This window comes from Oncorhynchus clarkii, chromosome 6 (genome assembly GCF_045791955.1).
Source record: "Oncorhynchus clarkii lewisi isolate Uvic-CL-2024 chromosome 6, UVic_Ocla_1.0, whole genome shotgun sequence".
NCBI lineage: Eukaryota > Metazoa > Chordata > Actinopteri > Salmoniformes > Salmonidae > Oncorhynchus > Oncorhynchus clarkii.
This window is the reverse complement of record NC_092152.1, coordinates 50464776-50481672: the sequence shown is the minus strand read 5'-3', so window position 1 is coordinate 50481672 and position 16897 is coordinate 50464776. Positions and strand designations below refer to the sequence as shown.

Here is a 16897-nt window from a genome sequence, read left to right as displayed (position 1 = left end):
CGAGTTGGGATTATGGCGGTTCATTGTTTAGCAAGCTAGCTACATGTCTAAACAAAAGACAGATGATTACATGACCCATCAAGTTAGCCAGGTGTGTCTGGGGGTGATTATGGCCATCTATTGTATTTCATGAACATGTGTAGACAATAGTGTCCCTTCCACATAGCTACATGTGGCTGAGAGGTGGTTATAGCATTTCCTTCACATGGCCCATCAATTTAGATTGGTGTGTCAGGTAAGCATCATCTAATAATTATAATGTATATTTATCTGGACACTCTCTGTTTTTGAAATTGCTACTATGCAGTAACCATTTCACTGAACTATTTTCACCTTCTGTATTCTGTGCATGTGGCAAATAAACTTATATTGTATTTGATATAGTGTCTGTTTACCAGAGATGGTAATTTGAAGAACAACATGACCTGCAAAGTCAGATTACGATATAGGCCAAGGACTAGATAGTGTATTTTTACCTGAAGGTTTTCCTTATTGTTGGCTACTACTTTTAGTCTGGAAATCGTTGGTTGTTTACTAAACTACTCACTCTGTTTAGCACATGGCCTCATGTGAATCCTTAAAGAGATGGGTGGGGCTAAGGCTCTAAGAGGGTGTGAACAATGCTGAATAGGTATAGACAAAGAAGAGCTCTCCAGTAGGTGTACCAAAACATTCAGGATACATTTTCTGGGTGATTTAAATATTGAAAAAGCTTCAAACTGTAACTTGTGCCTGCAACCTGGTTCAGGTTATCAGTCAACCTAACAGGGTAGTTACAAACAGGACATGAATGACATCATAATCATGTATTGATCACATCTTTACTATTGATGCAGAAATTTGCTTTAAAGTAGTATCCAAATCCATCGGATGTAGTGATCATGTAGTGATCAGGAAAACCAAAGTTCCAAAGGCTGTGCCTAATATAGTGTCTAAGAGGTCATACAATACGTTTTGTAGTGATTCCTACGTTGTTGATGTAAATAATATTTGTTGGTCTGTGGTGTGTAATGAGGAGTAACCAGATGCTGCACTTGACACATTTATGAAATTGCTTATTCCAGTTACTATTAAGCATGCACCCATTATTAAGAAAATGACAGCAAACACTGTTAAATCCCTGTGGATTGATGAGGAATTGGAAAATGTAATGGTCGAGAGGTATGAGGCAAAAGGAATGGCACATACTGTAAGTCTGGCTGCAGAACCGATTGGTAAACGTACTGCATATTCAGAAATCATGTGTCTATCTGAATAAAAATAAGAAATACTATGAAACCCTCCTGTACTCCCTGTTCACTCATGACTGCACGGCCAGGCACGACTCCAACACCATCATTAAGTTTGCTGATGACAACAGTGGTAGAACTGATCACCAACAACGACGAGACAGCATATAGGGAGGAGGTCAGAGACCTGGCCGTGTGGTGCCAGGACAACAACCTCTCCCTCAACGTGATCAAGACTAAGGAGATGATTGTGGACTACAGGAAAAGGAGGACCGAGCACGCCCCCATTCTCATCGACTGGGCTGTAGTGGAGCAGGTTGAGAGCTTCAAGTTCCTTGGTGTCCACATCACCAACAAACTATCATGGTCCAAGCACACCAAGACAGTCGTGAAGAGGGCACAACAAAACCTATTCCCCCTCAAGAGACTGAAAAGATTTGGCATGGGTCCTCAAATCGTCAAAAGGTTCTACAGCTGCACCATCGAGAGCATCCTGACTGGCTTCATCACTGCCTGGTATGGCTACTGCTCAGCCTCTGACCACAAGGCACTACAGAGGGTAGTGCGTACGGCCAGTACATCACCGGGGCCAAGCTTCCTGCCATCCAGGGCTTCCATACTAGGCAGTGTCAGAGGAAGGCCCTAAACATTGTCAAAGACTCCAGCCACCCTAGTCATAGACTGTTCTATCTGCTACCGCACGGTAAGCGGTATCGGAGGGCCAAGTCTAGGTCCAATAGGCTTCTAAACAGCTTCTACCCCCAAGCCATAAGACTAATCAAATGGCTACCTAGACTACTTGCCTTGCCCCTTCCCCCTCCTTTACGCTGCTGCTACTCTCTGTTATTATTTATGCATAAGTTACATTAATAACTCTACCCCACATGTATATATTACATAAATTACCTTGACTAACCGATGCCCCTGCACATTGACTCTGTACCGGTACACCCTTGTATATAGCCTCTATTGTTATTTTACTGCTGCTCTTTAGTTATTTGTTACTTTATTTCTTATTTTGGTAGGTATTTCTCTTAAAACTGCATTGTTGGTTAAGGGTGTGTAAGTAAGCATTTCACTGTAAGGTTGTACCTGTTGTATTCGGCGCATGTGACAAATACAATTTGATTTGAAACAAAGATCAATTCTATAAAGATTGATAGAAAAAAGCTTTGGAGCACCTTAAATAAAAATTTGGACAAAAAGGCAAACTCAGTTCCATCATTCATTGAATCAGATGGCTCATTCATAACAAAACCCAATGATATTGTCAATTACTTAAATGATTTTTTTTATTGTCATGACATGCCAGCAACAAATGCTGACACTACACATCCAAGTATAACTGATTTGAATTATGAAAGACAAGCATTGTAATTCTGTGAAGTGAGTGTGAAGTGAAGTGAGTGTGGAAGAGGTGAAAGAATGATTGTTGCCTATCAACAATGACAAGCCACCGTGGTCTGACAACTTGGAGGGAAAATTATTGAGGATAATAGCGGACGATATTGCCACTCCTATTTGTCCATATCTTCAATCTAAGCCTACTAAGTGTGTGCCCTCAGGCCTGGAGGGAAGCAAAAGTAATTTGCTACCCAAGAATAGTAAAGCCCCCTTTACTGGCTCAAATAACCAACTAATCAGCCTGTTACCAACCCTTAGTAAACATTTGGAAAAAAATGTTTTTCACCAGATACAATGGTATTGTACTGTAAACAAATGGACAACAGACTTTCAGCACGCTTGTAGGAAAAGGCATTCAACAAGCACGACACTTACACAAATTACTGATGATTGACTGAGAGTAACGGATGATAAAAAATATTGTGGGGGCTGTTTTGTTAGATTTCAGTGTGGCTTTTGACGTCATCAATCATAGTCTGCTACTGGAAAAACATATGTGGCTTTACACCCCCTACCATATTGTGGATAAAGAGTTACCTGTCTAACAGAACACAGAGCGTGTTCTTTGATGGAAGCCTCTCCAACATAATCCAAGAATACGCCAGGACAGCTGTCTAGGCCCCTTACTTTTTTCCGTTTTTACTAGTGACTTGCCACTGGCGTTGGGTGAGGCCAGTGTGTCTACAACACTATACACGTCAGCTAGTGACTGAAATGACTGCAACAATTAACAAAGAGTGGCAGTTAGTTTCAGAATGGGTGGCAAGGAATAAATTAGTCTTAAATATTTAAAGAAGTAAAAGCACTGTATTTGGTACAAATCATTCACTAAACCCTAAACCTGAACTAAATCTTGTAATAAATAATGTGGAAATTGAGCAAGTTTAGGTGATTAAACTGCTTGGAGTAACCCTGGATTGTAAACTGTCATGGTCAAAACATGTTGATACAACAGTAGCTAAAATGGTTTAGAAGTCTGTCCATAATAAAGCGCTGTTCTGCATTTTTAACAACACTATCAACAAGGTAGGTCCTTCAGGCTCTAGTTTTGTCACACCTGGACTACTGTTCAGTCCTTTGGTCAGGTGCCACAAAGAGGGACCTAGGAGAATTACAATTGGCTCAGAACAGGGCAACACGCGCTGGCCCTTAAATGTACACGGAGAGTTAACATTAATAATATGCATGTAAATCTCTCATGGCTCAAAATGGAGGAGAGATTGACTTCATCACTACTTGTTTTTGTACAAAGTGTTGACATGTTGAATGCACCTAAGTGTCTGTTTAAACTACTAGCACACAGCTCAGACACTCATGCATACCCCACAAGACATGCCACCAAAGGTCTCTTCACAATCCCCAAGTCAAGGACAGACGGTGGGAGGTGCACAGTGCTACATAGATCCATGGAACTCTATTTCTCATCAGGTAACTGATGCAAGCAGTAGAATCAGATTTAACAAACAGATAAAAATACACCTTATGGAACAGTGGGGACGCGAAGAGACACACAGGCACAGACACCACACATGATAAGACATACACTCTACACACAGATCGATTTTGTATAATAGATATGTGATAGTAGAGTAGTGGCCTGAGGGAACACACTTAATGTGTTGTGAAAAGTGTTATGAAAGGTAATGTCATGTCGTATTTTAAATTGAATATCACTGCCTTAATGTTGCTGGACCCCAGGAAGAGTAGCTGCTGCCTTGGCATGTGGTAACCAAAAAAAGTGTTAAACAAATAAAAATATATTTTATATTTGAGATTCTTCAAAGTAGCCAGTCTCTGCCTTGATGACAGCTCTTGGCATAAAGAAAATAAAGAAAAACCCACGATAGCTTGCTATCTAGGGTGACACCCAGCAGTTTAGTCTCTTCAACTTGCTCAATTGCCACATTATTCAATAGATCCAGGTGAGGTTCAGGAGTGAGCTAGTGATTTGTCCCAAACATTATGCTTTTAGTTTTTTAGATATTTAGCACCAGCCTATTGTTAGTTACCTAATCTAAAACTGACTAGAGCTCTATGTTAAGGGTGTCAGTTATTAATTTTACTGTTGCAGCCGTTGTGTATACTGTTGTGTCAAAAAGAAAAGAAGACATTGTTATAATAGTAATCTTGGTCCTTTATGTGTAAAGACCCCTCCAACATGGACACACAGGTTTTATTCAAGGTCAGTGGAAAACAAAACAATAATAGTCCAAGCCTGCTGCCCTGTGGTACACCACACTCAACCAAATTTGCATTAAAGAGGTTTCCATTAAGGAAAACCCTCTGTGATCTACTGGATAGGTAACTGTCCATTCTTGATAAGGCAGAGAATGTTAATCCACAACACCTACATTTTTTCAGCAATATGTTATGATCATTGATATCAAAAGCTGCACTGAAGTTTAACAAAACGGCTCCCACAATCTTCTTATTATCAATTTCTTTCAGACAATAATCAGTCATTTGTGTCAGTGCCGAGCATGTTGAGTGCCCTTCCCTATAAGCATGCTGAAAGTCTGTTGTTAATTTGTTTCTGTAAAATGACATTGTGTTTGGTCGAACATCATTTTTGCTGAAAGTTTGCTAAGCAACGGAACAGGCTGATTGGTCTGCTGTTTCAACCATTAAAGGGTGCTCCTCCCTACAGGCCTGAGGGAACACTCCGTATTCTAGGGTTAGGTTGAAGCTTGAAGAATTTTGAAGATAATAATGGGCAAATTTTGTACAATCCAGACTCACAACTGTAATTGCTGCCAAATGTGTTTCTAACATGTATTGACTCGGGGTAATATACCTCTAATCAAGATATATTGGTCCTGTATTTTTCAATTATTAAAATAAATGTTTGAATGTTGCTTGCACATTGACATTACAATGTCGAGATCGTTATACAGAGTATTTTGTGTAGATCAATGACAGGAAAAAATCACATTAAATTAATTTAAATCCTACTTTGTAATGCAACAAAATGTGAAGAAATCCAAGGGGGTGAATAGTTATGATACCCACTGTAATTGAATATTTGAATGTATTTGAAAATTCTATTTGGAAAGTTCTGACTATGGGCAGAAAGCTTACATTCTTGTTAATCTAATTGCACTGTCCAATTTACAGTAGTTATTACGACGCTATTGTTTGAGGAGAGTGCACAATTATGAACTTGAAAATGTATTAATAAATCAATTAGGCACATTTGGGCAGTCTTGAGCCAATATTTTGAACAGAAATACAATAGTTCATTGGATCAGTCTAAAACTTTGCATATACACTGCTCCCATCTAGTAACCAAAATCTAAATTGTGCCTGGGCTGGAATAATACATTATGACATTTCTCTTGCATTTCAAAGATGATGGTACAAAACAACAACAAAAAAAATCACGTTTTCTTTCTTTGTATTATCTTTTACCATATCTAATGTGTTATATTCTTCTATATTAATTCCACTTTTCCACAAACTTCAAACTGTTTCCTTTCAAATGGTATCAATAATAGGCATATCTTTGCTACAGGTCCTGAGCTATATGCAATTAGATTTGGGTATGTCATTTTATGATAAAAAAAAAAGTGGTCAGATCCTTAAGAGGTTTTAAAAGGAATAATAAATACACACATGGAATGCAATGAATATAGCAGGATGAATGTATGCATGTCAAATGTGCTACAACAGTGAAAAGAAATGGAACAGAACTGCAATGGTAGAAGCTGGTACTCCTGTTTGAGCAGCAATCCTTACTCTCACCCGCGTCACTCTCTCCAAGAACAGTGCTTTCATGCTCACTAAACTAACACCACTGATTTTACTTGCCAGCTTTACTATTTTGTGTAATTGCTTTTTGTTTGAGATGGAAAGGTAATTGTACCGGGCTTGGAAACAGAATGTGAGAACACTCTGAATGAAGGATGTGGGCAATATGTTTATTTTTTTATTGACCTGATATTTAGTTTAGTCTCCCCATGAAATATAGTTGTTATCGTCTCTTTTTGTATATCTCTTTTGTGTTAGGAGTCCAGGTGAGTTTTGAGTCAGTTATAGTGCCAAGATACAGGTAACTGCCAAAATAAAGGAAACGCTCTTGTAAATGAGGGATACAAAGTATATTGAAAGCAGGTTCTTCCATACAGATGTGGTTCTTGAGTTAATTAAGCAATTAACATAACATCATGCTTAGGGTCATGTATAAAAATGCTGGGCAGGCCATTATTTTGGCTTCCATGACAATAGAATGACAATGCCCCTATCCACAGGGCACGAGTGGTCACTGAATAATTTGCTATGGCGTCACTAGATCTCAACCCAATTGAACACTTATGGAAGATTCTGGAGCGGCCACCATCAACAAAACATCAATGATGGAACTTCTCATGGAAGAATTCCTCCAATAGTTCCAGACACTTGTAGAATCTATGCTTAGGTGCATTAAAGCTGGTCTGTCTCGTGGTGGCCCAAAGCCCTATTAAAACATGTTGGTGTGTTCTTTACACTGAGTATACCAAACGTTAGGAACACCTTCCACATTTTTTGTTCCCCCCCCTCTTTTGCCCTCAGAACAGCCACAATTTGCATGGACTCTACAAGGTGTAGAAATCATTCCATAGGGATGCTGGCCCATGTTGACTCCAATGCTTCCCACAGTTGTGTCAAGTTGGCTGGATATCCTTTGGGTGGTGGAATATTGATACACACAGGAAACTGTTGAGCATGAAATACCCAGCAGCGTTGCAGCCCTTTACACAAACCAGTGCGCCTGGCACCTACTACCATACCTTGTTCAAAGGCACTTCAATCTTTTGTCTTGCCCATTCACTCTCTGTATGGCGTTCGTATGCAATCCATGTCTCAATTGTCTCAAGGCTTAAAAATCATTCTTTAACCTGTCTCCTCCCCTTAATCTACACTGATTGAAGTGGATTTAACAAGTGACATCAATAAGGGATCTAAGCTCTGGTCAGTCTTTGTCATGGAAAGAGCAGGTTTTCTAAATGTTTTGTACACTTGTTAGTCATCTGTATTGTTCCGCTGTTTCAATTTTCTCTGAGTCCATGCCAAATCCCCTCCTCAGGCCTCAGTGATGCACATTCAGAAAGTATGATGTCACCTGTTTTAATCGGTGTAAATGTCCCATGTGACATCATCAAGCGGTGACACTGATATGTGATCTGTTCTCCCTGTTCACTCAGTGTAGGTCATTGGCAATGTAAAGACACAGCTCATATTTCAGTCACACACAGAGTGCTTTCGTGAGCCTGTTAGTGTGTGTTTGGTATCGATAATTACCCTACCCCATGAAAATGATTCACTCTTTCTGTCTCTAGACTCATAACATAGAAAAAACATTTAACCAAATAGATTTGCACAGAAAAATTGTATTCAGGCCAACCATTATCTTAGTTTGAAAGTGGTGCAGTGATATTTAACTGCCCCCCTCCCTGTCCCGAGTGGCCAAGCAGGTGTATGGCTAGGTGATATGGCCTAGAACTCATATCGCACGTTTTTTTTTAATTATGGGCGATTCACGATATATATCTCGATTTAAAAAAAAGTTCTCTAAATAAGCTTTGTTGTACAATTAAAGGTAAAATACACTGCATTTAAAATTGTCAGCAATAATCCAATGAATTCAGAGCTTGTGAAATTATACTATACCTAGGCTGAAAAGAGTTGTACCTGCTTTTTTTGCAATAATTACTGATCTGGCTTTCAGGTCTGTCTATAAAAATGCCCTTTTTGTAACACATTTAACCAGAACCATGCATAATACACACTAATAATGTAGCAGGCATTATAGAAAATGAACACCGGTCTCATAAACAATATCTCAAGCACAAGCCCATGTGCTAGTGAGTAGCCAGCTAATATTTATATATTAAGTTTAAGCCAAATTGGATCTAGGAATAATTTCACAAGCTCTGAATTCAGCTAACAAGGCAAAACAGTTGAAAACAGTTGTTATGAACACAACCTTCTGTTCGTCTTCAACTGTTTGAACAGCATGCTAGCCTGTCCACTTTGTTTAGATGTTGAAATCAAGTGACCAACCTTATTTCTCAGAATGAGAACGAGTTGCCAATTCCCTATATAATTGTTTCATGCTTATTGCACATTTATAAAACACAGACTAAACAGCTAGCATAATCACCCAGGACATGGTACCGTAATGCACGCGCAATAGACTGAGCATTAAATTCCCAGAATGAATGTTCATTGGTACATCCGTTTAGTAGTGTCTGCTCTGCTCAGAATTTGAGGAGTTGAAATATAAACAGTGTATGGTTCGAAAGATTAACTTCTCCTCTATTACAGTAAAATAATGTCTCCATGTGTTTTGGTGTCCATATGACCGATTCTGTTGGACCAAACCTCAAATGCAAATAGCAAGTTAAAACCGTTTGTCAGAGAGGAAGAAGTGATCTCTCATCTTTGTTGTTGTGAGTGGTAGGGGGAGGGGCATGGGAGAAAAAGGTGAAGTGAAAGGTTTCACTTGCCAAAATCTGTCCAAAATATTATTTTTGTTATTAAGTGTTATTACATACAGCTGGGAAGAACTATTGGATATAAGAGCGACGTCAACTTTACGACCAGGAATATGACTTTCCCGAAGCGGATCCTTTGTTCGGACCACCACCCAGGACATTGGATCTAATTCCAGAGGCCGACCCAAAACAACGTCGCCGCAGAAGAAGTAGACGGAGCAGCCTCCTGGTCAGGCTTCAAAGGCGTGCACACCGCCCACCGCTTCCGAGTATACTACTCGCCAATGTCCAGTCTCTCGACAACAAGGTGGACGAAATTAGGGCAAGGGTTGCCTTCCAGAGAGACATCAGAGATTGTAACATTTGATCTCTCAGGATATGTTGTCGGAGTCGGTACAGCCACCGGGTTTCTTCATGCGTTGCACCGACAGAAATAAGCATCTCTCTGGGAAGAAGAAGGACCGGGGTGTATGCTACATGATTACCAACTCATGGTGTAACCATAACAACATACAGGAACTCAAGTCCTTCTGTTCACCTGACCTAGAATTCCTTACAATCAAATGCTGACCATACAGTGCATTGCGAAGGTATTCGGCCCCCTTGAACTTTGCGACATAAGACATAAAGATATAAAACTGTATTTTTTTGTGAAGAATCAAAAACAAGTGGGACACAATCATGAAGTGGAACGACATTTATTGGATATTTCAAACTTTTTTAACAAATCAAAAACTGAAAAATTGGGCGTGCAAAATGATTCAGCCCCTTTACTTTCAGTGCAGCAAACTCTCTCCAGAAGTTCAGTGAGGATCTCTGAATGATCAAATGTTGACCTAAATGACTAATGATGATAAATACAATCCACCTGTGTGTAATCAAGTCTCTGTATAAATGCACCTGCACTGTGATAGTCTCAGAGGTCTGTTAAAAGCGCAGAGAGCATCATGAAGAACAAGGAACACACCAGGCAGGTCCGAGATACTGTTGTGAAGAAGTTTAAAGCCGGATTTGGATACAAAAAGATTTCCCAAGCTTTAAACATCCCAAGGAGCACTGTGCAAGCGATAATATTGAAATGGAAGGAGTATCAGACCACTGCAAATCTACCAAGACCTGGCCGTCCCTCTAAACTTTCAGCTCATACAAGGAGAAGACTGATCAGAGATGCAGCCAAGAGGCCCATGATCACTCTGAATGAACTGCAGAGATCTACAGCTGAGGTGGGAGACTCTGTCCATAGGACAACAATCAGTCGTATATTGCACAAATCTGGCCTTTATGGAAGAGTGGCAAGAAGAAAGCCATTTCTTAAAGATATCCATAAAAAGTGTTGTTTAAAGTTTGCTACAAGCCACCTGGGAGACACACCAAACATGTGGAAGAAGGTGCTCTGGTCAGATGAAACCAAAATTGAACTTTTTGGCAACAATGCAAAACGTTATGTTTGGCGTAAAAGCAAAACAGCTCATCACCCTGAACACACCATCTCCACTGTCAAACATGGTGGTGGCAGCATCATGGTTTGGGCCTGCTTTTCTTCAGCAGGGACAGGGAAGATGGTTAAAATTGATGGGAAGATGGATGGAGCCAAATACAGGACCATTCTGGAAGAAAACCTGATGGAGTCTGCAAAAGACCTGAGACTGGGACGGAGATTAGTCTTCCAACAAGACAATGATCCAAAACATAAAGCAAAATCTACAATGGAATGGTTCAAAAATAAACATATCCAGGTGTTAGAATGGCCAAGTCAAAGTCCAGACCTGAATCCAATCGAGAATCTGTGGAAAGAACTGAAAACTGCTGTTCACAAATGCTCTCCATCCAACCTCACTGAGCTCGAGCTGTTTTGCAAGGAGGAATGGGAAAAAATGTCAGTCTCTCGATGTGCAAAACTGATAGAGACATACCCCAAGCGACTTACAGCTGTAATCGCAGCAAAAGGTGGCGCTACAAAGTATTAACTTAAGGGGGCTGAATAATTTTGCACGCCCAATTTTTCAGTTTTTGATTTGTTAAAAAAGTTTGAAATATCCAATAAATGTCGTTCCACTTCATGATTGTGTCCCACTTGTTGTTGATTCTTCACAAAAAAATACAGTTTATATCTTTATGTTTGAAGCCTGAAATGTGGCAAAAGGTCGCAAAGTTCAAGGGGGCCGAATACTTTCGCAATGCACTGTATTATCTCCCACGAGAATTCTCGTCAGTTATCGTCACAGCTGTCATACTCCCTCAAGCAGGTACCATGACGGCCCTCAAGGAACTTCACTGGATATATATCCTGAGGCTGAATTTATTGTAGCTGAGGATTTTAACAAAGCAAATTTGAGAACTAGGCTACCTAAATTCTATCAGCATATTGATTGCAGCACTCGCGCGGGCAATACACTTGACCACTTCTACTCAAACTTCCGCAATGCATACAAGGCCCGACATTGCCCTCCCTTTGGAAAATCCGACCACGACTTCATCTTGCTCCTGCCGTCCTATAGGCAGAAACTCAAACACCCGTGTACCCGTGACTAGAACCATTCAACGCTGGTCTGACCAATCGGAATCACAGCTTCAAGATTGTTTTGATCACACGGACCGGACAATGTTCCCGGGCACCCTCAGAGAATAACATTGATCTATACGCTGACTCGTGAGTGAGTTTATAAGGAAGTGCGTTGGAGATGTCGTACCCACTGTGACTATTAAAACCTACCCTAACCAAAAACCATGGATGGATGGCGGCATTCATGCAAAACTGAAAGCGCGAACCACCAGATTTAACTATGGAAAGAGGACTGGGAATATGGACTAATATAAACAGTGTAGTTATTCCCTCCGCAAGGCAATCAAACAAGTGAAATGTTGGTATAGGGACAAAGTGGAGTTGCAATTCAACGGCTCAGGCAAGAGGCTCAGGCAATTACAGAAAACAAAAAGAAAACCAGCCACATCACGGACATTGACCTATGGCTTCTAGACAAGCTAAACACCTTCTTTGCCCACTTTGAGGACAATTCAATTCACTTTGCACCCCCTCTCCTTCTCAAATAAAATCTAATTTGATTGTCACATACACGTTATTTGCAGATGTAGCGAAATGCTTGTTTTTCTAGCTCCGACAGTGCAGTAATATCTAACAAGTAATATCTAACAAATTACACAACATATACCCAATACACACAAATATAAGTAGGAATGAATTAACCAGCATGGCTACCACAGCATTCTGCAGTGATACGCCATCCCATCTGGTTTGGGCTTAGTGGGACTATCATTTGTTTTTCAACAGGACAATGACTCAACACATCTCCAGGCTGTGTAAGGGCTATTTTTACCAAGAAGGAGAGTGATGGAGTACTGCATCAGATGACCTGGCCTCCACAATCACCCGACCACAACCCAATTGAGATGGTTTGGGATGAGTCGGATCGCAGAGTGAAGGATAAGAAGCCAACAAGTGCTCAGCATATGTGGGAACACCTTCAAGACTGTTGGAAAAGTATTCCAGGTGAAGCTGGTTGAGAGAATGCCAAGAGTTTGCAAAGCTGTCATCAAGGCAAAGGTTGGCTATTTAAAGAATCTCAAATATAAAATATATTTTGATTTGTTTAACACTTTTTTTGGCTACTACATGATTCCATATATGTGATATTTCATAGTTTTGATGTCTTCACTATTATTCTACAATGTAGAAAATAGTAAAATAAAGAAAAACCCTTGAATGAGTAGGTGTTCTAAAACTTTTGACCAGTAGTGTATCTGGCAATACTCATCTCATGTATACACTGTATACACTGTATACACATGTATACTATTCTACGGTATCTTAAGTCACTTAAGTGTGCCTTGAATTCTAAATAAATCACAGACAGTGTCACCAGCAATGCACCCCCACACCATAACACCTCCTCCATGCTTTATGGTGGGAAATACACATGCAGAGATCATCTGTTCACTCACACCGCGTCTCACAAAGACACAGTGGTTGGAACCAAAAATCTCCAATTTGGACTCCAGACCAAAGGACAAATTCCCACCGGTCTAATGTCCATTCCTCGTGTTTCTTGATCCAAGCAAGTCTCTTTTTCTCATTGGTGTCCTTTAGTAGTAGTTTCTTTCCATCAATTCGACCTTGAAGGCCTGATTCACACAGTCTCCTCTGAACAGTTGATGTTGAGATGTGCCTGTTAGTTGAACTCTGTGAAGCATTTACTGGGCTGAAATTTCTGAGGCTGGTAACTCTAATGGACTTATCCTCTGCAGCAGAGGTAACTCTGGGTCTTCCATTCCTGTGGCGGTCCTTATGAGAGCGAGTTTCATCATAGTGCTTGATGGTTTTTGCGACTGCACTTGAAGGAACTTTCAGACCTGTTAATTGAAATACATTCCAGGTGACTACCTCATGAAGCTGGTTGAGAGAATGCCACAAGTGTGCAAAGCAGTCATCAAGGCAACAGGTGAAGAATCACAAATATTAAATATATTTACATTTGTTTAACACTTTTTTGGTTACTACATGATTCCATATGTGTTATTTCATAGTGTTCATGTCTTCACTATTATTCTACAATGTAGAAAATAGTAAAAATAAAGAAAAACCCTTGAATGAGTAGGTGTTCTAAAATGTTTGACTGGCCGTGTATGTAAACATTATTTAAGTGACTGGTGTTCCATTTCTTAAAGTGGCCAGTGATTCCTAGTCTATGCCTATAGGCAGCAGGCTCTAATGTGCTAGTGATGGCTGTTTAACAGTCTAATGGCCTTGAGATAGAAGTTGTTTTTCAGTCTCTCGGTCCCAGCTTTGATGCACCTGTACTAACCTTGCCTTCTGGATGTTAGCGGGGTGAACAGGCAGTTGCTCGGGTGGTTATTGTCCTTGATGATATTTTTTGCCTTCCTGTGACATCGGGTGTTGTAGGTGTCCTGGAGGGCAGGTGGTTTGCCCCCGGTGATGCGTTGTGCAGACTGCACCACCCTCTGGAGAGCCTTGCGGTTGTGGGCGGTGCAGGTGCCATATCAGGCGGTGATACAGCATGACAGGATGCTCTCAATTGTGCATCTGTAAAAGTTACTGAGGGTTTTCGGGGGCAAGCCACATTTTTCGGCCTCCTGAGGTTGAAGAGACACTGTTGCACCTTCTTCACCACACTGTCTGTGTGTGTGGACCATTTCAGTTTGTCGGTCATATGAACACTGAGGAACTTAAAACTTTCCACCTTCTCCACTGCCGCCCTGTCGATTTGGATAGGGGGGTGCTCCCTTTGCTGTTTCCTGAAGTCCACGATCATCTCTTTTGTTTTGCTGATATTGAGTGAGAGGTTATTCTCCTGACACCACACTCCGAGGGCCCTCACCTCCTCCCTGTAGGCTGTCTCATTGTTGTTGGTAATCAAGCCTACCACTGTTGTGTCGTCTGCAAACTTGTGTGCATGGCCACGCAGTCGTGGGTGAACGGAGTACAGGAGGGGGCTGAGAACGCACCCTTGTGGGGGCCCAATGTTGAGGATCAGCGGTGTAGAGATGTTGTTTCCTACCTTCACCACCTGAGGGCAGCCCGTCAGGAACCTATTGGGGCGGTAAGCAAATTGAAGTGGGTCTAGGGTGACAGGTAGGGTGGGGGTGATATGATCCTTGACTAGACTCTCGGAGCACTTCATGACAGATGTGAGTGCTTCAGGGCGATAGTCATTTAGTTCAGTTACCTTGGCCACCATTGTTCCTGTTCCCAAGAAAGCTGTCTTGAAGCATGTGGGGACAGCAGACTGGGATTGGGATTGATTGAATATGTCCCGAAACACACCAGTCAGCTGGTCTGTGCATGCTCTGAGGACACAGCTAGGGATGCCGTCTGGGCTGGCACCCTTGTGAGGGTTAACACATTTAAATATTTTACTCACGTCGGCCACTGAGAAGGAGAGCCCACAGTGTTTGGTAATGGGCCACTATGTCGATGTCCGCGACAGGGCTGGTTTTCTTTTTGTAGTCATTGATTGTCTGTAGACCCTGCCACATACGTGTTTGAGCCGTTGAATTGTGACTCTAGTTTGTCTCTATACTGACACTTTGGTTGTCTGTTTGCCTTACGGAAGGAATAACTACACTGTTTGTGTTCGGTCATCATTCCCTTGCCATGATTAAATGCGGTGGTACATGCTTTCAGCTTTACGTGAATGCTGCCATCAAGCCACGGTTTCTGGTTAGGGAAGGTTTGAATAGTCACAGTGGGTACAACATCTCCTATACACTTCCTTATGAACTCGCTCACCAAGTCAGCGTAAACGTCAATGTTATTATCTGAGGCTACCCGTAACATATTCCAGTCCATGTGAACGAAGCAATCTTGAAGCGTGGAATCCGATTGGTCAGACCAGTGTTGGATAGACCTAAGTACGTGCACTTCCTGTTTTAGTTTCTGCCTATAGGAGGGGAGCAACAAGCTGTAGTCATGCTCAGGATATATGGTTTCCAGTTTGAATAAAGTCCAGTGAAATTCCTTGATGGCTGTTTGGTATCCGCTTGCGGGGGGATATACACGGCTGTGATGATAACCGAGGAGAGTTCTCTTGGGAGATAATACGGTTGGCATTTGATTGTGAGGAATTCTATGTCAGGTGAACAAAAGGACTTCAGTTTCTGTATGTTGCTACAATTACACCATGAGTCGTTAATCATGAAGCATACACCCCCGCCCTTCTTTTTACCGGAGAGATGTTAATTCCTGCCAGCGCAATGCACTGAAAATCCCGTTGGCTGTATGGACTCCGACAGCATGTCCCCACCTAGCCATGTTTCCGTGAAACAGAGTATGTTACAATCCTTGATATCTCTTTGGAAAGCAACTCTTGTCCGTATTTCATCGACTTTGTTAACTAGAGACTGGCGGTAGGTGGTGTGTGCGCATCCGAAGTCTCACTAGAAGACCGCTCCGGCACCCTCTCCTCCGGGTTGGGTTGGCCTCTGGAATCAGTTCAAATGCCCTGGGAGGTGCAGACAAAGGATCCGTTTTGGGAAAGTCGTATTCCTGATCGTAGTGCTGGTTGTGTCTCTCTGATATCCAATAGTTCTTCCCGGTTTTATGTAATAACACTTAAGGTTTTCTGGGCTAACAATGTAATAAATAATACATAAAAAATCTAAATACTGCACAGCTTCCTAAGGACTAGAAGCGAAGCTGCCATCTCTATCGGCGCCACCTTGGCACCATCTCTTGCTGGCTAGAACCAGCAACTATTGTTTTGTGTCCCAAGTACATTTACATAGTCCTTACATATGGAGAGTTGAGCGACAAAGGGGAGAGACTGAATTATTTATATTTATTTTACAGAAGAGCAAAACCAACACTTTTATTGTGTTCACTGCATCTAAAACAGCCCATCCTTACAGTAGCCTGTATTGTATTTTCCTAGTTCAAGTTTTCATTCAGTGTGTTTCTGTGCTCTGTTCGTATTCCAGGAGAGGCTGAGTGAGTGGATCTCAGAACTGCAGGAGAGATCAGAGAACATTGAGGATCTGGTGTCAGAACTAGAGCTGGGATACAACACTGTAGAGGTAGGAGGAAAGACTGAACTTGCTATCTTCTCAAACTGAAGTAACTGTCTACTTGTGTGTTATTGAATGCGTAGAATAATGCATGTTCTAATGCCTAACCATTCTCTTTCAGTTTCTCTTCCAATGGACCAGTTTAGACTTCGTGTTCCTCTCCGTGTCACTGTTCATTGTCCCTCTCTGTCCACTGTCTCTCTCTTCCCCCTGTACCTCTCTCTGTCCCCTGTACCTCCTGATCTCTATGTT

At 41.4% G+C, this 16897-nt stretch overlaps 1 protein-coding gene across 1 annotated transcript in view; it reads left to right on the top strand.

Moving 5' to 3' along the window:
* Positions 1-16897, top strand: part of LOC139411275 (cardiomyopathy associated 5) — a 64672-nt gene that overhangs the window by 14999 nt on the left and 32776 nt on the right. Inside the window, exon 3 of the mRNA XM_071157342.1 lies at positions 16559-16654. Within this exon, the coding sequence (XP_071013443.1) occupies positions 16559-16654 (96 nt within the window). The remainder of the gene's footprint in view (positions 1-16558; positions 16655-16897) is intronic.